Source organism: Trichechus manatus, unplaced genomic scaffold (assembly GCF_000243295.1).
Source record: "Trichechus manatus latirostris isolate Lorelei unplaced genomic scaffold, TriManLat1.0 scaffold00027, whole genome shotgun sequence".
NCBI classification, from domain to species: Eukaryota; Metazoa; Chordata; class Mammalia; order Sirenia; family Trichechidae; genus Trichechus; species Trichechus manatus.
In genome coordinates this window covers 16,025,988-16,049,341 of record NW_004443963.1, presented here as the reverse complement: position 1 = coordinate 16,049,341, position 23,354 = coordinate 16,025,988, and the positions used below count along the sequence as shown (strand labels likewise).

At 53.0% G+C, this 23,354-nt stretch overlaps 2 protein-coding genes and 1 long non-coding RNA gene across 4 annotated transcripts; 1 reads left to right on the top strand and 2 right to left on the bottom strand.

The window, feature by feature from the left end:
• Positions 1 to 1,422: 1,422 nt before the first annotated feature.
• Positions 1,423 to 4,753, bottom strand: LGALS1 (galectin 1). The gene is made up of 4 exons (XM_004373839.2): positions 4,613 to 4,753; positions 3,176 to 3,255; positions 1,918 to 2,089; positions 1,423 to 1,622 (listed from the first exon to the last, which is right to left on the bottom strand). The coding sequence occupies exons 1-4, from the start codon at positions 4,619 to 4,621 to the stop codon at positions 1,476 to 1,478; spliced, it is 408 nt and encodes a 135-aa protein (XP_004373896.1). The 5' UTR covers positions 4,622 to 4,753; the 3' UTR covers positions 1,423 to 1,475.
• On the top strand, positions 4,597 to 12,151 carry LOC111820121 (uncharacterized). Of its 2 annotated transcripts, none has more exons than XR_002823657.1 (3): positions 4,597 to 4,732; positions 5,506 to 5,895; positions 10,718 to 12,151. It is a non-coding gene; the product is annotated as an uncharacterized LOC111820121 (long non-coding RNA). The 2 variants fall into 2 exon arrangements; XR_002823656.1 differs by having other exon boundaries at positions 5,506 to 5,953.
• Positions 12,152 to 16,001: 3,850 nt separating this feature from the next.
• PDXP (pyridoxal phosphatase) lies at positions 16,002 to 21,992 on the bottom strand. Its single transcript, XM_004373838.2, has 2 exons — positions 21,407 to 21,992; positions 16,002 to 16,336 (listed from the first exon to the last, which is right to left on the bottom strand). The coding sequence occupies exons 1-2, from the start codon at positions 21,990 to 21,992 to the stop codon at positions 16,020 to 16,022; spliced, it is 903 nt and encodes a 300-aa protein (XP_004373895.1). The 3' UTR covers positions 16,002 to 16,019.
• Positions 21,993 to 23,354: the final 1,362 nt, after the last annotated feature.

Here is a 23,354-nt window from a genome sequence, read left to right as displayed (position 1 = left end):
GGCGAAGAATATTGAATATACCATGGACTGCCAAAAGAACGAACAAATTTGTCTTGGAAGAAGTACAACCAGAATGTTCCTCAGAAGCAAGGATGGTAAGACTATGTCTTACATACTTTGGACATGTTGTCAGGAGGGATCAGTCCCTGGAGAAGGACATCATGCTTGGTAAAGTACAAGGTCAGTGAAAAAAGGAAGACCCTCAACGAGATGGATTGACACAGTGGCTGCAACAATGGCCTCAAGCGTAACAATGATTATGAGCATGGTGCAGGACCAGAAAGTGTTTTGTTCTGTAGTGCATAGGATGGCTAAAAGTCGGAACCAACTTGACGGCACCTAACAACAACAACAGTGGGAGCCCAGCATGTGTGTCTCGTCGGCTGGTCTTGGAAGAGACATTGTCTTTGGAAACCCAGGAGAGGACAGGCTGGTCAAGTTTCCCACACCCCTTTGCTCCCCAAGAAGGAGGCTGTGTGCAGCAAAGACCTCTGGGAGCCTGGAGGCTGGGCTTTAAGTTGGCTGGACTCTACTTCTTGGTTCCTGGCAGGGGCCGGTACAGGCCTCCACTCCTACCCCAGCTCCTTCTACCATAGAAACTGAGGCCAGCAGTGGGGTGCCAGGGCCATCACCCAAGCCCATCTCCCCATTATTGAGGTGGGAAAACTGAGGCCCCCAGGGGTAGGGGACCTGCCCATGGCCACAGAGCCACCAGCTTCCAGACTAGCACCCTGGTTGCCCTTACATCCCAGCAAAGGAGGATACACAGGCTGGGAGGCACAGGCTAGGATGACTGCCCCCTCCCCCAAGGCTCAGCCAGGGAGTTATTTCACCGTCACAGCCCATTTCCTCCCCTTCAAATTTGGGTATAACATCTCAAACGGTAATGCAGTATTGAACCCTGAGTGATTACCGTGTGCCAGGCACTGAACTTGGCCTCCTTCATGCAACATCTCATTTAATCTTCTCATTTAATAATAGTACATACTATTATTATCCCATTTGTATGATAAACTGAGGCTCAGAGAGGTCAGTTAACATGCACAAAGCCACACAGCTGGTAGCCTGTGTTATCTGATTCCAGATCTCTTTCTCCCTGTGCTCCCCTGTCACCATGGCACCAATCAGTCTGCCCTTGCTTCTTTCCCCTGGTCATTTATGCAACATCTTTTGAGCACCTACTGTGTGCTGGGCCCTCTAGGGCAGTTTGAGGGCAGGGACTTGGTCTTACTGAGTTGTCACGGAGTCTCCTACTGTGTGTGGGGCTCTCTGTTGGCCCAGGAAACCAGGGGAGGAAGACGCTGCTTGCACGGAAGAGGTGTTCGAGGAGGAAGTGAATGGAGGTGAAAAGGGGCAGAGCCTGGGGAGGTGGAAGACCCCCCCACAACACACACACACACACAAACACACACACGAGGCTCGTTCAAGGGTATGAGAGGCAGCTGCCTTTATTGGGGACCGTGGGTGGGCTGGCTTCACTCAAAGGCCACGCACTTGACTTTGAAGTCGCCTTCGGCCTCCAGGTAGTTGATGGTCTCCAGGTTGAGGCGGTTAGGGAACTTGAATGTGTATCCATCTGGCAGCTTGATGCTCAGGTCAGCCTCCTCGAAGGAGATGCACACCTGGGGGGTGGGGAAGGACAGTGAGCTGGGCGGGGGTGGGGGTGGGGGTGGATCCTGCAGCGGGAGCCTCGGAGCTGCGGCCACGGCCACGGCCTGTGGCCTGTGGCCTACACTTTCCTCCACGCAGCCCTGACAACAGCCCCGCTTTGCGGGTGGGGCCGCTGAGGACGACACTCACCTGAGACCGCACAGTGAGGGAGAAGAGGGTAGTTGAGGCCTGGGTTTCTAGCCACTAAGCCCAGGTCCACCTCAGCCCACCCAGTGCCCAGCCCCTGGGCCCTAGTCCCCAGCCCACCTCCGTGACACTGCCAGGCTGGAAGGGGAAGGCTGACTCTCGCTGCTCAGCACCCCAGGCCCCACCATCCTTGCTGTTACACACGATGACGTTGACGTCCCCGTGGGCATTGAAGCGAGGGTTGAAGTGTAGACACAGGTTGTTGCTGTCTTTGCCCAGGTTCAGCACGAAGCTTAGGGGGAAAGGGGTGAGACTGAAGACCCCTGCGTCTGTGCCACCCAGTGCCACCATTAGTGCACCTACCTGGGAGAACTCATTGCTACCTACTTGCTGTGTGACCTGGAGCAAGTCTCTGCCCTCTCTGGGTCTCAGTTTCCTCATCTATAGAATGAGGGCAGCTAAGAAGGGTCTCTAAAGGTCTTGCTGTGCTGATAGCCCAAAACTCTCACTGACACTATCTGTGTGCCAGCGCCTTTGCTTAAGGGCAGAGAGTCTCTCCAGATGGTGACCTCTGGAGGGGGGACAAATGTCCTGTCTGCTTTGTATGTCTCTGTATCTCTGGTGCCCACTATGGTATGTGACACACAGAAAGCACTCAATAACTGTGGTGCAAATGAGCAAATAATAACATCTTTGTCGAATGGAGATAATAGCAATAACTGCGTCTGAGAGTTTGGAAGAGTTAAATGAGTTTGTGCACGTAAGTATATGGCCAGATAATCATCATCTTCGTCACTAAGATGGCCAGCATCGCATTCCTTTCAGCCGACAACCTCCCCTTGTCTTACTGATGAACAAACGGAGACCGGATGAGGTTGACTGACTGGTCCAAGGTCACACAGCTGTCGAGAAAACAGCCCACCTGGACGAATGAGTGAAGGAAGGACTGAGGAAGGAAAGATTGAGCAAATTTGAATGACCAAACGCAGGAAGGAGGGCCTGCAGAGGGAGGGCAGTAGGGGTGACATCTCTCATTGCCCCATCCCCGCCACCCCCCCACCCTCCCCCCGACCCCCGCTCCCCAGGCTACAGCCCTGCCCTCCCAGGGCTGGGGGAAGGCACCAAGCCGAGGTAGATGACGAGGCCGCAGCTGCTTTAGTTTAAGCGGGCGGAGGGGGAGAAGCGACAATGGCGGGCCCGCCCAGACCCCGCGGAGGAAGTGAGTCACCCAGAAAACGCTGCCTCTGTCATCAGCCACGTTAACCCCCTCCCCGCTCCGGAGGAGGAGCGGAGCCGCGGCGGCCACGCCCCTACCAGACAAGCCAGGCTGGACCTTCTGCCGCGCCCCTCCGCCCGCCATCCCGCCTCGCCCTCTCACCTCTTGGCGTCGGGGGCCACCTCGCCCCGCATTCGGAGGCACTCCCCGGGTTTGAGATTCACGTTGCTGGCGACCAGACCCTGCGCAGACAAGCCCCGCCCGGCCAGTTAGAGGACGCGGGACTCCGCTGCCCGCAGTGGCCCGGGCAGGGGCAGGGGGTGGGGGTCGTCCCCACCCTGCTTCCTCTTACCAGGCCAACTGGGAGCCTAGGGAATCTGGAAATCTGTGTGGCCCTGGGCAAGTTCGTACGCCCAACAGGGGCTGTTATCTGTAACCTGAGTGAGCTTCTAGAAAACTGGATTTAGAAGCTTTTGCGGTTCAGCTTGGGGCGGGGGGTGGGGGGAGGAGGGGGTTGGATTCAGAGTGGCCTTGGAGGCGGGGTGCTATGCCATCTCCTCGTTTAACAGAGGGAGAGAACCAGGCTGGGGTGGGCAGCCACTTGTCCAAGGTCACCACGGGGCGTTGGTAGCAGGGGTCCTGGCATCTGGTCCAAAGGACGATGAGTGAAGGGGTCTGTCCCCCCTTGAAGAGGCCATGGCCGAGACTGGGGGATCCCCATCATCCTCTTCAAGCCCCTGTGGGAGACCCCCAGGAGCATGGCCAGGCCCCTCAAAGGAAGGGGGCGCAAACAAGGGCCGGGGTCTGCAGCCCAGGAGGCTTGGGGTGGGTGGAGCTGCCCCCCCCCCGCCACTGGGCATGCCAGCCCTGGCACCCAAGGCTGGGTGAGCTGGAGTTAATGAGTGTAAGTGGTTCGTTCTGCCAGAAACTTGAACCCTTTCCCTGGGGGCCTGTGGAAGATTCTCTCCTCCTTCTCTCTCCCTTACCATGCCCCACCTCCCACCTCGGGGGAGTGGGTGGCCTGGAATTCAGCCCCACTTGACCAGCGAGGACAGAACCACCCTTCACCCCCTTAGCCCAGGCAGGCTCCCTCCCGAGCAGCCTGTCTTTTCTCTGCTCCTGGCTCTGACTTTTTAGAGCTCTCTGGAGCAGAGGCCTGACTTTGCCCTGGCCTGGTAACTGGGGACAGCTGCATGGGGGAGGGGATGGGAGGCTCTTTGAGGTGGAGGAGGGGAAAGGGACAGTGCCTGAGCGTCACCAATGTGCCATCTTCCCCCCTCCACCCCCCGCTGGCCACACCCTTCCACTCTCACTTCTCAGAGAGCTGCAGCGCTGCAGAACATCAGACCTTGGCAGAAATAACTGTGCTGTCAGATCCCAGAGGAATCCAGAAAATTCTTAAGCCCCAGAAAGCCTTTGGAGACCATGGCACCCACCCCCATTTTACAGACATGGCCACTGAGGCCCAGAAAAGAGATGGCACTTGCTCAAGACCACACAGATGGGACTAGAACCTGGCTGCTGATCTGCCCCCTGCTCCCTCCTGGCTGTCTGCCCCATCTCATCCCCTGGACCTTGGGGTGGGGCCCCCACACTCACACAGGCCATGGCTGAGGGCAGGAGGTGATCCTGGGATGGCTACACCAGCTGTCTGAAGACTCCACTGAGAGGAGAGACGGTCCCGGGCGGTGCCCACTCTTTTAACCGGACCAGACCCTGGTGAGTCCCGCCCCCTGGCTCAGCCAGTTGGAAGTCAGGACAGGGATAGGGTCCACCAGAGGCGGGGTCAGTGGTATTTTGAAGCCAGCTCTGGAGCAGAGGTAACCAATCAGCGTGGTGGCCCCACCAACCTTTTTAGCTACGCCCCCAGGGTCCAAGCTCCATCCCCCTATTCTCCTCCTCCATCCCTCCCCACCCCTCCATAACTGTGCTGTAGCAGGGATTGGAGAAAGCCAATGGAAAATAGTTTGAGGATGAGCTAGGCCCAAGAGTTGGCGAGAAGGGGGCCTGGGGCCAGCAGGCTGAGCTTGGGGGTACCCAGAGAAGATGGCTGAGGGGATGCAGGGTCCTTCAGGGACTGGAGCTTGGGTAGGTGAGGCAGCTCGCTCCCTGGCCAGAGCCAGGGTGTGGCTGGCTCTGTGATCCTCTGCAGGCGGGGAGGACCCATTAACCATCAGGCCCTGGCCCCACCCTGGCCTCCCCGGGAAGCAGAGATGGTGGCTGCCGCCTGTGTTCCTTACTAAGGCTAAAGAAAGGTTGGGCTGGGTGCCATGCCTAAGGCCTCCAGCCCTGGCTCGGGCCTCAGGCTTTGGCCCTCATGAGGGGCCAGCTGGTGCTCCTCAGACAGCCCCGGCCTGTCAGCCTGGGAGGGAGTTCTGGGGGGACCAGGTTGTGAGGGGCTGGGGTCTCCGCTCTGTGCACCCCCATCTACTCTCCTCACATCTCCCCACCAAGGCCAGGCACAGCCCTTCCTTTTTCCATCCATTTGGCAGATATTTTACTGAGCAACCCCTGTGAGCCTTGGCCCTGCGCTGACCTTGGAGGATTCAAGATGAGCCCCTCCCAGTCCCTGCCACCGGAGCCGCTCTTGCAGAATCCAACTGTAAATGTAATTAAGAAGCAGCATGGTTTAGGGGGCATTGAGTTTATGTTAACAGTGCTGGAATGATTTGGAAAAGGAGGATGAGAAGGGTTGCACAACTTGAAGAATGTAATCAGTGTCACTGAATTGCACATGTAGAAATTGTTGAGATGGAGTATGTTTTGTTATGTATATTTTCACCACGATTTACAAAAAGAAGTTAAAAGAAGCAGTATGACCGCTACACGGGAGGTCAGGAACCAGCACTGTGGGGCATGGAGACTGTCCAGACGTGAAGAAGGTGGGTCTTGAAGAATGGGTGAAGGAGGCGGCATTCCAGCGAGGGGAAAGGCTCGGAGGTGAGGCAGCACAGGTCTGGGGAACAGTGAGTGTCTGGGCATGGCTGGAGTTGAGGGGATGCAGGGAAGGATGGGGGATGAGGCTGGGAAGCCGACAGGAGATGCATCATGAAGGGCCTGTGGGCCAGGTAAAGAGCTTGGACATTGTATTTTCTGAGGGTGCTGGGGAGAGGAGTATTGAGACCAGATGTGGGCTGCAGGGAAGATCATTATCAATAGAGTGGAGGGTGGGCTGGAGGGGGGCTCACCCTACACCCAGGAACCAGGTGGAGGGAGGGGCATGGGGAGCACTAGTCAAGGGGAAGTGTTGCTGGAGGAGTGTCGAGGACCTCCTTCCCATACTTCCCCTTCCTAAGCTGCCAGCACTGAAGAGGGAGGAAGATTCTGGCCTGGGGTGACTCATGGCTGGAGGCCAGGCTAGCAATCTTGCCCTGCCCAGCCCTGCCTTGCCACTCAGCCGCACCCCCTCTGCCCCCACCCCTTGGGGCACCTTCCTCCAGATGACTGAAGTCTGCCCTAGCACAAGATGAGAGGCGAGTGGTGGGCGGCAGGCCCTGAGAGGAGGCTGGGTCACACCCCTTGGTAACCAATCAGGGCAACTTCACTTTTTCCTTCTTGTCCTCCCCAAAACCTCCATCTAGGGAGGGCTCGGTAGGGCCCAGTGGGAGGCAGCTCCACTGCCTTTTCCCGGTGGTGCTTCCACTACCTTTCCCCGGTGCTTCGTTCCACCTGCCTTTCCCCTGTGCTTCCCCTGACTTTACCCTGTGCTTCTTTCCACTGTCTTTCCCCCGTGCTTCTGCTGCCTTTCCCCGGTGCTTCCTCTGCCTTTCCCCTGTGCTTCCTTCCACTGCCTGTCCCCCGTGCTTCCCCTGTGCTTCCTTCCACTGCCTTTCCCCTGTGCTTCCTTCCACTGCCTTTCCCCTGTGCTTCCTTCCACCGCCTTTCCCCTATGCTTCCTTCCATTGCCTTTCCGCTGTGCTTCCCCTGCCTTTCCCCTGTGCTTCCTTCCACTGCTTTTTCCCAGTACTTCCTTCCACTGCCTTCCGCCTGTGCTTCCTCTGCCTTTCCCCTGTGCTTCCTTTCACTGCTTGTCCCCTGTGCTTCCCCTGTACTGCCTTTCCCCTGTGCTTCCTTCCACTGCCTCTCCCCCGTGGTGCTTCCCCTGTACTGCCTTTCCCCTGTGCTTCCTTCCACTGCCTTTCCCCTGTGCTTGCCCTGCCTTTCCCTTGTGCTTCCTTCCACTGCCTTTCCCTTGTGCTTCCTTCCACTGCCTTTCCCCCATGCTTCCCCTGCATTTCTTCGGTGCTTCTCCTGCAAGGGCTACCCCTGTTGAGGCCTGGGGCATTTCAGGCAGGGTCTCGGAGCAAGGACTCCTGGTGCTTCCGTGCAGTTGGCTTGTTGGGCTCCCATAGGCCCCGAAGCTGCTCCTACATTCTTCCCCACAGTCTGGAAACTGGGCCCAGCATCATAGGTGCCGAGGAGTGTTTGCTGTTTCAAGGAAGGATCGCTTCACTCTTCTCTGGGGTCTGGCCTGGCCGAGAGGCTGCGTGGCATGGCAGAAAGTTTTCTCCAGAAAGGCCCCCAGCTTGGGACTCTGGAGACTTGGGTTCTGCTCGTAGCTCTGCCACGCCCCCTCCCCCCATGGCACCCTGGCAAGTCGCTTCTTCCTGCTTTCCTCAGTCTTCCCATCTGTAAATTGGGGAGGTTAAACCCTGCTCTCCTGTACAAGGATAGTGCAGAATGGAACTCAGGTCTCTTGTACTAAATCTATGATTACTTTTTCCTGGCGCCACTGAAGGTTTTAATCTCTGCCTTATCCCTTTTTCCAGGCTGAGTTAACTTCCTAGGGTCTTTGTGGCATCTCTGGGTAGCCTCCCTCTTACCCCCACTCTATTCTCAACAAGTCTCCTCCTGCCTAGGCTGGGGAGGGGTCTCTCCAGATTCCAGTTTCCCCTGTAACAGGGATTATGGTTTTCCTGGTGGAGGGGGGAGGGACAAATTGCACCTCACCCCCCAAGCCCATCCTCAGGGCTCCGGTGATAGCACCCAATTATCTGCCAGGGCCTGTGCCTAGCGCCTTGCTTTTACACGTTATCTCCCTTCGTCCTCTCTGCTCCCCTATTTTGTGTCTGCCAACTGGCTGGGGCCCAGAAGTGAGGCTGCAGTTAGAATCGGGAGAGCATCAAGTCCTGATTTTGTGGCTGCCTGGCTGTGACGGCAGCCAGGTTCCTTGACCTCTCTGACCTGTCTCCAGCCTGGAAGGTGGGGGATGGTACCCATTCACCAGCTGGTTGGAAGATGATGTACGTGAGGGATGTGTTAGATCTCCTCCTGCACACCCAAGGCCAGGGCCCTCTCCCTCTGGGATTCTTCTTCCCCCTTGCCACCCTACAGCCAGGTTCAGGACCTTGGCTGCTGTGTGAGAAATGAGCTCACCTCTTCCAGACAGCGTGGCCCTCCCAGCCTGCAGGCTCCTGCCCGACCTCATGGAGGCTGCACCTCTGGCTGGCAGTAGACGAGGCAGGGCTGGTGGGCCCATAGGGCACCCCCCGGCCACCAACCCTGCCGCCCAGCTGAGGATGATGAGGGTGGTCAGAGCCAGCTGAAGTCCTAGAATCAGAGCAGGGAGGGACCCTGGAGATACCACACTTGACCTGCTCCCCCACTTGATGATGCAGAAAACACCCAGAAAGGGTGGCTACTTGGCCAAGGTCACACAGGAGTTAGAGCCAAAACCCTTTTATCTGCTGAGTCAAGGACAGAAGAACACTGTGGTCCCTGGCTGGTACCTGGACCTAAAGACTATCTTTTCAGAACATCGAGAAGGATGGCACAATTTGAAGAATGTAATCAATGTCACTGAATTGTACATGTGGAAATTGTTGAATTGATACATTTTGCTGTGTATATCTTTTTTTCCTCATTTTTTTTGAAGCAGAGAGATGCACACTTTTATTTTATTTTACTAGCTAACATTTTTATTTTCAGTTTTTTAATCGTACTTTAGATGAAGGTTTACAGAGCAAACTAGCTTCTCATTAAACAATACACGTACTGTTTTGTGACACTGGTTGCCGACCCCACAACATGTCAACACTCTCCCTTTCTTGATCTTGGGTTCCCCATTACCAGTTGCCTGTCCTCTCCTGCCTTCTTGTCCTTGCCCCTGGGCTGGTGTGCCTATTTAGTCTCATTTTGTTTTACGAGCCTATCTAATCTTTGGCTGAAGGGTGAACTTCAAGAGTGACTTCAATACTGAGCTAAAAGGGTGTCTGGGGGTCACACTCTCAAGGTTTCTCCAGTCTCTGTCAGACCAGTAAGTCTGGTGTCTTTTTTTTTTTTTGTAAGTTAGAATTTTGTTCTACATTTTTCTCCAGCTCTGTCCGGGACCCTCTATTGTGATCCCTGTCAGAGCAGTCAGTGGTTGTAGCTGGGCACCATCTAGTTGTGCTGGACTCAGTCTGGTGGAGTGCTGTGTATATCTTCACCCAAATTTAAAATAAGACCAAAAACCCAACCATCTCTTCTTTCTGCTCCATGAAGGGCAAGAGGGACTAATGGCGGCAGTGGATGACACCACCCCCCCTTTCGGGCACTGTCTTAGTCATCTAGTGCAGCTATACCAAATACCACCAGTGGATGGCTTTAACGAACAGAATTTATTTTCTCACAGTTTAGGAGGTTAGATGTCTGAATTCAGGGCGTTGGCTCTAGGGGAAGATTTTCCCTATCTGTCGGCTCTGGAGGAATGTCCTTGTCTCTTCAGCTTCTGCTTCCTGGCTTGGCATCGGTCTTCCCCCATCTCTGCTTCTTTCGATTGCTTGTTTAATCTCGTTTACATCTCAAAAGCTTGGACTTCTTCCTTCAGTACCATCAGTTCTTGATCATATCCTGCCTCCTGAAATTGCTGAATATCGACCAATTCTTTTTGATACAGTGCCTCTGTATTCCTTTCATCTTCTTTTGATGCTTTCTGCATCATAGAATCCTTCACTATTGCAACCTGAGGCTTGAATTTTTTCTTCAGTTCTTTCAGCTTAAGAAATGCTGAGCTTGCTCTTCCCTTTTGGTTTTTTAACTCTAGGTCTTTGCACATTTCATTATAATACTTTACTTTGGAGTGCAGCGGGTTTGGTTTTTTGTCTTCTGGAGCCGCTCTTGGAAATCTTCTATTCAGCTCTTTTTTCGTCATCTTTAAAGTGTTTAAAGACCTCTTTAAAGTGTTAAAAAGCAAAGATGGACTGCCAGAAGAATGAACAAATCTGTCTTGGAAGAAGTACAGCCAGAATGCTCCTCAGAAGGAAGGGTGGTGAGACTTAGTACTTTGGACATGCTATCAGGAGGGACCAGTCCCTGGAGAAGGACATCATGCTTGGTAAAGTAGAGGGTCAGCAAAAACAAGGAAGACCAATGAGATTGACCGACACAGTGGCTGCAACAATGGGCTCAAGCATAGCAACAATTGCGAGGATGGTGCAGGACCGGGCAGTGTTTTGTTCTGTTGTACAAGAGGTGGCTATGAGTCAGAACCGACTTGATGAACCTAACAACAACAACAGAAAACCCAACAGAAATAGCAAAAATGAAGGAACACTGAAAGGGGCTGCACTGGAATTTCACATTTATTGTCAGCCGTGTCGTCCTAGCATCCTGGGTATTGTGCTATTGTTAATGCATAGCTTGCGTAGTTCATTTCTGCATGCTCCTATGATTCTGATTTATTTTCCTTCTCCCTTCCCTCCTGTTTCTCCATGATTTTATAAGACGTTTAAAATTAACCTAAGTTCCTCTTGGGGAGGGAGAACAAGTGAAAATCTGAAGGCGAGATGACTGAACAAAGGAACTGTCTTGTGACTGAAACCAGGATGGTGTCAGAGAAACTTCAAGAATACCCGCCGTAGGTCAACATGTCTGGAATGAAGTCATCGTGCCCACCTCAAAGGGGAAGAAACATTCCACAGATTCTCTGGACCCTGACCTTGTCCCAGTAAAATCCTCTGATTGGCCTCCACAGAGGGAGGCAGATTTTGGAGGAGCTCATTCCCCTCTGTCTCCTGTATATTGATATACAATAAAACACTCTTGCTGCTCACCTCACCTGTCTCAGTATTGGTTTTCGCGGCAGGCGGCTTAGCCTGGTTTCTGTGGTAACAACACTTGTTTCATATAACAAGAGGACTGGAAGTAGGTTGTTTCTATGGCAGGTTAGTTCTGGGGCTCAAATTAATCATCAAAGGTCTGGGTTCTTGTGTGATTGTTATAAAAATGAACCAAAAATGGCTCTGTGTATTGGCCCCAGGCTGTTTATTTCTTCTTAACAGGTCCATTAGCCCCAAACCCCACCTGTGCCAAACTCAAATTTATACATAACCAATTGTTGTAAAAATAACCCAAATAAGCAGATTTTCAGCCTCTTAGAGGTGACCTCCTTGACATATCCATGTAACGGCACCTTATATCTGCTACCCATAGATAACATAAAACCCTGTAGTTATAAGGACCCTAAGGTGCTGTGGCCTTCAGAGGTCTCTGACCCAGAGACTGCCCACCTTGCTGCAGCTTTCCCCACCCCATTCTTTTCCTGGGAGTTTCAGGCCCTTTTCCCTTTTTGATGGCTCTCTGTGCCTCTTGTGCCCCTCCTGCTATGGGGAACTGTCAACGCCTCAGTCCCATTGAATAGCTTTGTGGTGTGATGGATCACTTTTGCACAGCCTTTCTCACCATGGTCTCGTAACTTCCACCCAAGGATTGGGTGGGACTGTGCAAATAGGTAATTGTGGCCCATCAAGGGGGATTGGTCAGTTTTGACATCCCGCTGGGCTTGAAATGAGCCACCCCATTGGTGGGAGCGAGAGGATCCCACCGCCACCAAAGAAGAACATCCAGGAGGGGAGAGTGCATCCTTTAGACCTGGGATCCCCGTGCTGAGAAGCTCCTGGAACCAGGAAACTGAGGGAGTGACCTGTAACCCTGAAGATGGAGAGAAGCCGTGGCAGGAGAGACCAGCAGGAGACTGTGCAATGGGCTTCCCCACCCACGGATGGAGAACGATGAGTGCCTTGGGTGCTTCTGGGAACTTATTGGCTGGGGCCAAAAGAGCTTTGTAACACTTGCCTCAGCAGGGCAGAGGCCTAGGGCCAGAGAGAGGTGTGCCTGAGAGCACAGCTGAAAAGAGGCTATTCTGATGGAAGAACTGTATCCTGGATGTTCCTGAACCTGAACTGTAACCTGTTAACTTCCCTAATAAACCCCATAGTAGTAAGTATTGTCTGTGAATTCTGTGTGGCCATTGCAATGAATTATCGAACCCAGCAGAGAAGTAGAGGGCCGTGGGAGGGATGGTAGGTGTCAGAATTGGTAAAGAAGGCATAAAGAGAGGGCATGTCTGACCTCTGCCACATGGGAATCAGCCTTGGACTTTTGATCTTGATTCTCCTTCCCCCTTGTGAAGTTAGAGTAAGGTCAAATGCTGCCTTGGCCATTTTTACAAGCCTGTTATGCAATGCTATCTCATGATTGTATCTTTCCTCAATTAGCCCAGAATTCCCTTGAACTCACTACAGTGATTGTGAATTGTGGTCATGTAGCTGGCCTTTAAGGAGCCCTGGTGGTGTAATGGTTAAGCACTTGGCTACCAACCGAAAGGTCAGCACATAGAACCCACCAGCTGCTCTATAGGAATAAAGACCTGGCGATCTGCTCCTGTAAAGATTACAGCTTAGGAATCCCTATGAGTCAGTTCTACTCTGTCATATAGGGTCACTATGAGTTGGAATTGACTCAACCGCACACAACAACAACAGATGGACCTTGCTCTTAGGACATGCGAGCTAAAGGATTTGGGGTGAACTGTCCTGACATCTGCAACTTACTCTCAAATGGTTCAGTCAAAAATGTAAATATATGAAGTACAATCAAGCAAATGGGAAAAATATTAACTGGCGGATCTAGGTAAAGGGCATATGGTGTTCATTGTACCATTCTTGCACATTTTCTGATGGTCTGACATTTTTCAAAATTAAAAGTTGGGGGGGAAACCCCCAAGTTATTCCCATCTTTCTGCTCTGCTACCCAAAGTACTTTGCAAGGTTACACCTCATAATCACAAAATGGCTGCAACAGCCCCCAGCACCACATCCAAAGCCCAGAAGACTCTTTCCTCCATGTCCTTTAAAAGTAAGGCAAAATACAAGATAAATCTGGAGTATCTGGTAGTGCCAGAAAATAAGGAAATGCTAAAAATAGTGGAAAGATTGGTGAAATCTGAATGAAGTTTAGTTAATAGCATTTTAGTAATTTCTCAGTTTTGACAAATGTATCATGGTAATGTAAGATGTTAACATTAGGGAAGCTGGGTACATAGGCTTTCTGTACTGCCTGCAACTTTTCTGTAAATCTATAATTTTTCCAAAATTAATTTAAAAAAAAGAAAGAAAAGTGAGGCAGACATTCTCAGAAGACCCCAGCAGATCTCCCCTCAAGTCTCATTGGCCAAAAATGCATCACAGTGCCCATGACTAAGCTAATCACTGGCCAGAGGAAACAAATAACCATGATTGGTCTAGATTCAAGCTTTAAACCAATCAAAAATCAGTACTTGGAACTGGGGTGCCTCCCCTTCCTGACTCACATGCCATCATATGCTATGTCCAAGAAATCAGGATTCTGTCAGGAAGGAAGGAAGTGAGGAGTGGCTGTTGGTTCCAGAACGGGGTCTGGGAGGCAAGCACTTCCCCTTTTGGGTGGGTGGATTGGTGAGGAAAGGGACATGACCCAGGCTGGCCAATAGCTGTGTTCCATTCCCTTGGGCACAGGCTCTGAGATGGGCATGCAACCCAAGCCAGGCCAGTGACAATCTGCCCTGGGACGTTGGTTGGTGAGAGGCACCCATAATCCACCAAGGCATCAGAGCTGAGAGGGCTATGCCTGGAGGATGCTGGGCTACCTCATGGGGACAGCCAGTAAGCCCCCTTATGCCTTAGCCAAGTTGAGTTTCTGTCCAAGTCTCCAAGAGTATACCACATTTGCTCCGACTTCATGACCCAGCTTAAGTCCCACCAGCAGGGTTTTGTCAAGCCTCCCTCAAAGTCCTACCCCTCACTTTACAAACAAGGAAGCTGAGGCTGAGCAGGAAGTGGCTTGCACAAGTTCATAAGTAGGTGGTGACAGGCCTGGAGTAGTCACGGCATCTCCCCACTGCTTCTCTGTGCCTTTCTGGGCTGCCCTTGGCCAGCTCATAGCTGAGCACTGGGGATACAACCAAGAGCAAAACCCATGGTCTCACCTGGAGGAGCTGCGGGTGGCAGGACAATCACCAGCATCCCAGGTGTGATGGATGCCTTTAAGTGTGCTCAGCAGCATCCCACCTGAGCTCCCTGTGGACCAGGGGGCCTCATCCTCCCACTTCCTGTCTCTCGATAGATACGTATCTGCAGCCTCCTGAAGTCAGTCAACCCAAGATCAAATCCTGCCTAGGGTGATCACCATGTAGCTGTGTGACCTTGTATAAGCTAACATCGCATTTATGATGTTTCCTAAGTTGTAAAATGGGATGAGGAATACAAATTTGCTGGGTTTCCCGGACTGGAACAAATGGGTATACACAGACTCAACGATGTAGAAAGTCCTTAGTCAAGGCATTACTGCAGACAATACTCAGGAAACCAGGGCGGACTGTTTCATGCCGGGGAAGGTTCAGGGGAGAGCTGGCTTAGGTGGGGGCTTCTCCTCCTGCCCTGGGTCCAGACTGAACACACAGACACTCTCTCTCGCACTTTATTAAGTACGGGAGGATTGGTTACAGCTGGGGTGGAGTGGCAGGAACACCCAGCCCCAACCCCAACCAGCACTGGCACACAATAATAAATAAATAGCTGGGGGTGGGCACAGGGAGAGGTGGCACAGCAGACACTGACAGCACAGGGAGGGGCACAAGAGTCCCCCCCCAACAGCTGTGACCACCACCACCATGGGCTACCACGATCGAGGGAACAGGGCTCACAGGCACTGAAGCCCCCAGAGCCACTGAGGGGCCACGGAATCACAACCTTTGTGGAGGAAGGGGGTCTTTGGAACTTGGACCCTCATTTATCAACTGGAATCTGGACCCTTGGATGGTCCAGTCAGACCCAGACTGTCAAGAGGCCACTGTCTCCCAAGCTTATGGGTTGGTCTACTCAGGATCTAAGAGACCAATGGCTCATTATTACTTGGTGTCCTGAGTGGTCCACAAAGGACCTAAGACAGGAAAGGAGCATTGTCGCTTAGCCTTCTGACTGGTCCACTCAGGCTCTAGGACATCAAAGAGTCAGTTACTTGGGATCTCAATGTTGTTGTGCTCTGAGTCGATTCCAACTCACAGTGACCTCATGTGACAGAGTAGAACTGCCCCATAGGGTTTCCTAGGCTATAACCTTTAAGGGAGCAGATCACCCAGTGTTTTTTCCCACAGAGCTGCTGGTGGGTTCAAATTTCGGTTAGCAGCCAAGCGCTTAACCATTGTGCCACCAGGATTCCTTTGGATCCTAAGTCCACTCAGGGCCCAACATCACTAAGACTTCTGACTGGTTCACTCAGGGCCCAACATCAATGAGTGACATCACTTAGCCTTTTGACTGGTCCACTCGGGGCTCAGGACAATAATGCTTTATGGTTACCTAGACTTCTGATTGGTCAACAGGAACCCAAGGGCCAGGACCAAGGAGCAGGTAGAGGTGCAGAGAGGGCCCCTGGGAGGGGGGGGAAAGTTTAAGTGCTCAGAGTTGGGAAATTCTTTAACTGACATCTGGGGAGGTAGCAGGGCAGGAAGTCAGGCCACTTGGTTGGACAGGCCTGGGTTAACCAGTTAAGGAGGGAGCTGGCTTCTGGGACAGCAAAGAGTACCCAGCCATTGCTGGGAGGAGGGGGTATGAGGGCCCTAAAACCTTCCCTGGGTCCCAGCCTCACCAGGGTGTAGAAACTGGGGCTAGGGAGCTTGTGGTGCTTAATGCAGCTCCCGACCCATAACCTCCATCTATGGGGATCAGGGTCTGGTGCGGGAGGGGGCTGTAGTTGCAGGTCAGTGGGCTCAGTCCTCCAACCCTTCCATCAAGTCCGCAATGCTCTCCACATAGTAATGGGGCACGAGGTCGAGCTGGCCGGCTGCCAGGTAGGCCTGGGCCTCCTCTAGGCGGGACACGCCCGTGAGCGTGAGCACGGTGGTCATGCCACAGCGGTGGCCGAAGAGGATGTCGGTCTCCAGGCGGTCGCCCACCATGAGCATGCGGGCGGGGTCCACGCTGAAGTGCTCTGTGATGCACTCGAACATGAAGGGGCTGGGCTTGCCCACCACCAGGGCCTGGCGACCCGAGGCCGTCTCCACTGCCGCGGCCAGGCTCCCGGTGCCTGCGGGAAGACGGGAGACTCAGTCAGCAGGGGTGGCAGGAAAGGCATCTATCTAGGCACTGAAATGGGGCGAAAGGGCTGCGTCCAAGCGCTAGCGCATTGGCCAAGAGTACAGATGCTGGAACCAGATGGCTGCCATTCAGACCCCATCACCACCACTCTGGGGCAGGCTATTTAACCTCTCTGTGCCTCAGTTTCCCAATCTCTAGTATGGGGATGCTAAAACCATTGCTGTGGAGTTAAATCTAACCCATGGCAACCCCATGTGTTAACAGAGTAGAACTGCTCTATAGGGTTTTCTTGGCTGTCATCTCTACGGAAGCATACTGCCAGGCCTTTTCTCCACAGTGCCACTGGGTGGGTTTCAGCTGTCAACCTTTTGGGGATGGTAATGGCAGTCCCTGGAGAAGGACATCATGCTTGGTAAAGTAGAGAGTCAATGAAAAAGAGGGAGACCCTCAACAAAATGGATTGACACACTGGCTGCAACAATGGGCTCAAGCGTAACAACGATTGTTGAGGATGGCGCAGGACCGGGCAGTGTCTTGTTCTGTTAAATATAGGGTCGCTATGAGTTGGAACCAACTTGAGGGCACCTAACAACAACAACGGCACTTATCTCGTGTGGTTATTACAAGGAATGAATGAGTCACTGCAAGTAAAGCATCTAGAACAGGGCCTGGCTCAGTCCTGCCCAATGCTCACCATCCTACTCTGGCAGCTGTGCGTCTTTGGGCAAGCCACTCAACCTCTCTGCGTCTCCCTGGACTCAAGCGAAAAGGGATCCAAGTAACGCCTACCTTGAAGGAGGTGCTCTGGGGATCACAGGCCTAGGTGCTTTGGAAACGGAAAAGCACTTTGCAAACAGCAGTTGTGGTTACCGCTACAAGAATGCACACTCCTGGCATGAGAAACTGGCATTGCCCTTTTGGAACGCAGCAAGGCAGAGAAATGTCCAAACTCTGACCCAGTCAGCCTCTGCTGGGAAAGTGATCGCAAGAAAAGAATTCAAACTGGAGACAAAAAGCTACATGCTTGAAGATGTCTGCAGCGGCAGTGACTATAATAAACAAAATTGTGGAAGACGCCCAAGTGTCTAACAATAGGAAGACTGTTTGGAAAAGGACAGTCCTGACTTCCAGCCCGGTATTATCCTGCCCCACACAATAAGTGCACTGTCCCACAGGCATATCTTTGTGCCAGAATGTTCTGCCTTCATACTAATGTTCCTGAGCAAATGATGGTGGTAATAATCACCATTTACTAAACACATTCTAAAGTGCCAGGGGCTGTGCTGGGAGCACATGGAAGCCCATTTTACAGATGAGAAAGCTGAGGCTCAGTAAGGTAGCATATAATAACGCTTGTACAGCTCAGTAAGTGGCAGAAAAAGGATCGGCACTCAGGGGAGTCTGACCCAGTCGTATGCTGGGCCAGCTTATACAAGCTTGGGGTTGCTGGTCATTTAATTTTCAGGAATTTTGTGAGCTGGTTGTTAGAAACAGTCACTATTAAGAATCAACTTAAATTTATGATTAAATGAATTATTTTTAGAACAGAGGTAATACTTTTTCAACACTCACCACGTCCTCATTATTTTACCATACTTTACTGTTATGTATGCTCTTGAGGTTGTTTGTATCTGTAATGGTGGGAACACTACATAAAGGGTGCTACTGTTATCTCTTCCCAGCTCCATGTTCAGTGACTACACATTGTTAGTTTCAAATCGGCCATAGCAGGAATATTTACACCACCGGAATTGGCAAATAGTACAAATCAGGGCTCCCCCACAGCTGGTTACTGAACATTTACCAGCACTCCACTGCTCTGGCCCCAAACCCCTCTACCTAGGACCTCTCATCCCCAGGGGACAACACCCAACCTAGTCCAGCCAAAGGCACAGATGGGAACAATCAGCACAGACGGTGAGAAACCTCAGCCTTGTAGCCCCAGACAAGGAGGGACCTCCCCAGTGTCACAGGATCAGGGCAGAGCTGGGCCGGAACTCAGGCTTTCAGGCCAGCCCCCAGCAATTCCTCCGGGACGTTCTCTGATATCTGACCTAGAACTCTCTTGTTTGATGTCTAAGAACTGAGTAGGGAAGAAAAGCCTTTTGCTCCTTGGGTTAGAGAGTCCTTCCAAGACAGGAAGGGCTTGGCTGAGTCACTTCAATGTTCTTCTCAGCTGTTAGTGCCTTTCTCTCCCACCAGGACAGAGCTGATCACTCTTGGCCTCTGTCTTAATTACCAAGTGCTGCTGTAACAGAAATACCACAAGCCGATAGCTTTAACAAACAGAAATTCATTCTCTCACAGTCCAGAAGGCTAGAAGTCTGAATTCAAGGCACCAGCTAAAGGGGAAAGCTTTCTTTCTATGTTGGTTCTGGAGAAAGGTCCTTGTCATCAATTTTCCCCTGGTCTAGAAGCTTCTCAGTGCAAGGATCCCAGGTCCAAAGGACATGCTCTGCTCTGGGCTGCTTCTTTCTTGGTGGCTTGAGGTCCCACTCCTCTCTTTTATATTTCAAAAGAGATTGACTCAAGATATAACCTAATCTTGTAGATTGAGTCCTGCCTCATTAACGTAACTGCCTCTAATCCTGCCTCATTAACATCATAGAGATTAGGATTCACAACACTTAGGAAAATCACATCAGATCACAAAATGGAGGACAACCACACAATACCGGGAATCAAGGCCTAGCCAAGTTGACACACATTTCAGGGGGACACAATTCAATCCATAACAGCCACCCATGTTCCACTACATTCACTCAGCTAGTACTATTTAGAGAGACCCAACCACTTGCCAGGTACTATGTCAGGCACCGGGATAGAGCAGTGGACACAACAGATGATGTTCCCCGCCCTGGGGAGCGAGCATCCTAGGAACAGAGTCTATGAGCACAATTATCTCTCAGACTACATTTGTTTCACTTATCTCAACATTCTGTAATCCAAGGCTGCTGCATGTTATGCTGGCAATGTATTCTTAGAAGACAGTGGGCATTTCTATTTGCCAGCTCAAGTGGCTGCCATGTGGCAATAAGATAAATATAACTCATAATTTAGGAGTTCCATGTGTGTAGGCAACACTGAGAGAAGATTTGCATTATTTCAGATTTTATGCATAATTTTCTTTTTTTTTGGGCCACACTTTCAAAGCTGTGTCATTCAGTTGTGCATAAATGCACCTGCAATGCTGCATTTGTTAAGCCTCTGCCTCCCCCTTTAGGCCGTGGGAGTGACCAGCAGGGTCGGGAGGGCACAGCCAGGTGGGTGCTGAGACTCAAGGGACCTGGGTTCACGTAGCGGACCATGAGGCAGGCCTGTCTCACCCCAGCTCCTCAGCACCATCCTTCCTGAGCCTCGGAGGACTCTAGCCCACAATCTTAACCTGAGCTTTGAGGCCTCCAAGGAAAAACTCACCTTTCAGAGCACGACCCAGGGTAATCAGGAGCTGCTGGCTGGGAGCCCTGACCAGAGTCCTCACCTTGGATTTATGGGAAACTGAGGCAGAGGTAGGAGGTCCTGGATGGTGCAAAAGTTAAGCACTTAGCTATTAAGATTAGAGGTTTGACTCTACCCAGTGGCACCTCAGAAGAAAGGCCTGGCAATCTACTTCCAAAAAAATCAGCCACTGAAAACTCTATGGAGTCAGTTCTACTCTGACTCACGTTGGGTTGCCATGAGTTGGAACTGTTTTTTGGTTTGAGGCTGAGGTGGTCACACAGCAAGGAGGTCTGCGGCAGAGCTAGGAGAGGCCTACAACTATGGATTCCCAGCCCGGTACTGATTCTACCATGGCCCAAGTCCTGTTCCAGGGCCAGCATCTTAGCTCTCTGCCCTGTAAGATGGACCCTGCAGGCAAACTTTAGTTCCCTGCCCTGCAAGATGCCCCCTCCAGGAAGTCTTCCCAGATCCCCTCAGTGCCTTGCCCATCATAAAACACTGTGTCTATTCCTTCTTGATCTATACCACCCTGCCCCCCAGTATCTGGTATTGCTGATTGTCCAGGTCAGTGGTCAGCAGGGAGGGGGTGATGGAGGCCTGTCCCTGCCCCCAGCCTACACTGTCCAGACATACTCACTACTGCTAGCTAGCATCTGCTGCCAGCTGCTCTGATTGACCCAAACACCCCATGCTGTAGGGGCCTCTGACTGCTCCTGTCCTCTCTGCAGGGCTCAATGCCCAAGGAGATTACAGCAATGAAGAGTACCCTGGACAGGGGGTCACAAGAGCCAAGTTGAAGCCCCTGAGCTCTGTCACTGACTCTCTGTGTGCCCCAGGCTGGCTCACTTCCCCTTTCTTAGCTTCAGTTTCTTTAACTGAAAAATGGGGACAATAAACCCCATCTCCAAAACTACTTGGAAACGAAATAAGAATGGCAGACACCAACACGCTTTATAAAGCTCTGTTACATGAGAGGGCTTCAGACACAACTTACATCTGAGCACCTACTATGTGCCACGCACTGACCTGGATCACTCTCCCCTCGGATGAAACTGGCATGGCTGGTATTCTCATTTCGCACCCAGGACGGACGTGCTTGGAGAGGTTATGTAACTAACAAGATTACCTAGAGCTGGAATTCGGAACTCAGGTCAAACTCCACCTCCCATGCTCCCCACACACCTGCCTACCGTCCTGCCTCCAATAATGATGATCCAGCCCTCATACAGGGGGACAATCCTTCCAGGCTATGTTCCCAACCCTCCAACCTCACTCCCATGGTGGGTGGGGCAAAATGACAGGAGTCCTTGAGGTTGGTTCAGGAAGGCACGGTCTGGGGAGATTTGGACTAGCCAAAGACTCCCTAAACCACAATCGGCCTCAGTTTCCTTATCTGTCAAACGGGGACCCCACCGCTGCCTCTCACGGGGCTGCAAAAATTACCAGATATGGACATGAAAGCATTCCCGGGCTCTTGTTGGGTGGGACGCCTCCCTCGCATCTCTGGTCCCTACTGTCACCTGGAGACGCCCAATCCCAGTCCCTCCTCCTACCCCGCAGACGCAGAGGTAAAAGTGCAGGGCGCATCCCCTAGTTTTCCCATCCGCTTCGCGCTCACCGGGAGTTCGGCTGCCGTCACTGAGCGGGTGCCACGGGTCCCGGTCGGTGGCCACGAGCAAACAGTCGGGGTCACGCAGGTGCGCGCACGCCTCGCTCAGCTTGGCAAAGGAAAAGTGCTCGTCGTAGCCCACGAGCACGGCGCGCACGGGCGGGGCCGCGCCGCCGCCCGCGCCCGGTTCCTCGCCGGGGTCCCCCGCCAGACGAAGCCCCGCAGCCCGCAGCTCTGCGCGCAGCCCCTCACCGCCCAGCACGAACACCGCGCCCGGCGCGTCGGGCAGCCCGGGCAGGCGTTGGCACAGCAGGCGCGCAGCGCACACCGCGGAGCTGAAGAGCTGCTCGGCGCGCAGTCCCCCGAAGCCGAGGCGCGCGAAGCGGAGGGCCAGCTCGGGCCGCGCGCGCCGGCTGTTGTTGCTCACGAACAGCGCCGCCTTGCCGGCCCGCGCCAGCCGCTCCAGCAGCTCTGGGGCGCCCGGCACGATGCGCTCGCCGTTCCACAGCACCCCGTCGCAGTCGAACAAGACCCCCTGCGCCCGGCCCAGCACGTCGCGCAGGGCCGCGCCGCGCAGCCGCTCGCAACGAGCCATACAGCCGGCTGGCCACCCGCACGCCCGCGCCGCGCCGCTCTCCCGCGGTGCGCACGGCGCGCTCGCCCGCAACGGGCCCGCGGTAGCCAATTGGAGCGCTGGACGGGGCGGGGGGCGGGGTCACGGCCTGGCCCGCGGCCAATGGGGGCGAGTACCTCGGAGAGGAACGAGACTGCCCACTAACCGAGCGCGGAGAAAAGGGCGGAGTCACAGCTGCCACCGAGGGTGACCAATGAACAACTCGTCTGCTCCTTCGTCCCCCGACTTAGCTCGGCTGGGCCAGTCACCGCCAAGTACAAACAGACACTCTATCCCGGAAGGCGGTTGAGCATCTCGACCTAACCTCTTACAGGGGTGGGAGGCTGGGAGACATGCTCTTAAAAACTAAGCAGCTACGAATAGAAAATTCGGAGCGTCTAGCCCCGCGCTCCCCAGCCAATCAGAAGCGTAGGGGAGCTGGTTGCTAGGGGGAAAGCAGACGGTAAGGGAGATGTCGTCTTTGGGTCAAATCTCATTGCCTTCTGAACCATGAATGCCCCATTTCTGAGCGAAAGCCTGAGAAGCGTGTGGGTGTGGTGGGGAGAGAGGCACCCGGTGTCAGCTTGGGCGCTGGAGCCTTTGAACCAAATCAGTAGTGCCCCACCATCGCTGTGCGATACAGTCCCCTGGGGAACTTTTTTTAAAAAATTGAGGTATAATTTACGTACAATCAAATGCTAGATCTTAAGTGTGCAGCCTGATGGCTTTTGACAAATGCCTTTTTAAATACTGTGGCTGGAGCCCAAAGATTCTAATTTAGTTGTTTTGGGTGGGGCCGAGTCGTTTGTTTTTTAATTACCCAGGGATTCTACTGTGAGGCCAGCGTGGAGGAGCCCTGGGCTAGAGGCAGGCTGTCACAGGGGGTTGGAAGGAGCCAGAACAGTGGCGGCCGATTGCCCAGAGCCGATCGCCCAGCGCGGGGACAGGGTGACAGCGGTTGCCTGAGTCTCCCTCTCCAAGAGGTGGGCTTCTGATCTGGAGGAAACCGCTGGTCTTGGGACTTTTCAGAGCCAGTGGTTTAAAGTGTGGGGGTGAAGGATGAGTTGTGACCCCGCAGGGTCTCAATCTGAGGGTGTCTGCCAACCTCAGAGAAGGTGCTGAAGACCTGCCTGATCCGCAGGAGCAACGAGAGCACCAAAGATCTGGGAAAAGACATACCCTGTTACCCAACTTTTGACACTCAGATGCTTTCTGTTACCCAAAGACCTAGGCCTTTGGTTCCTCACCCTTGGATAAGTGGTCTCCTAGGGCTAGAATGGTCATCCAACCTTTTAACTCAGCCAACTCCTGAAAGATGCTCTTTAGAATCACCTCCTCTAGAAA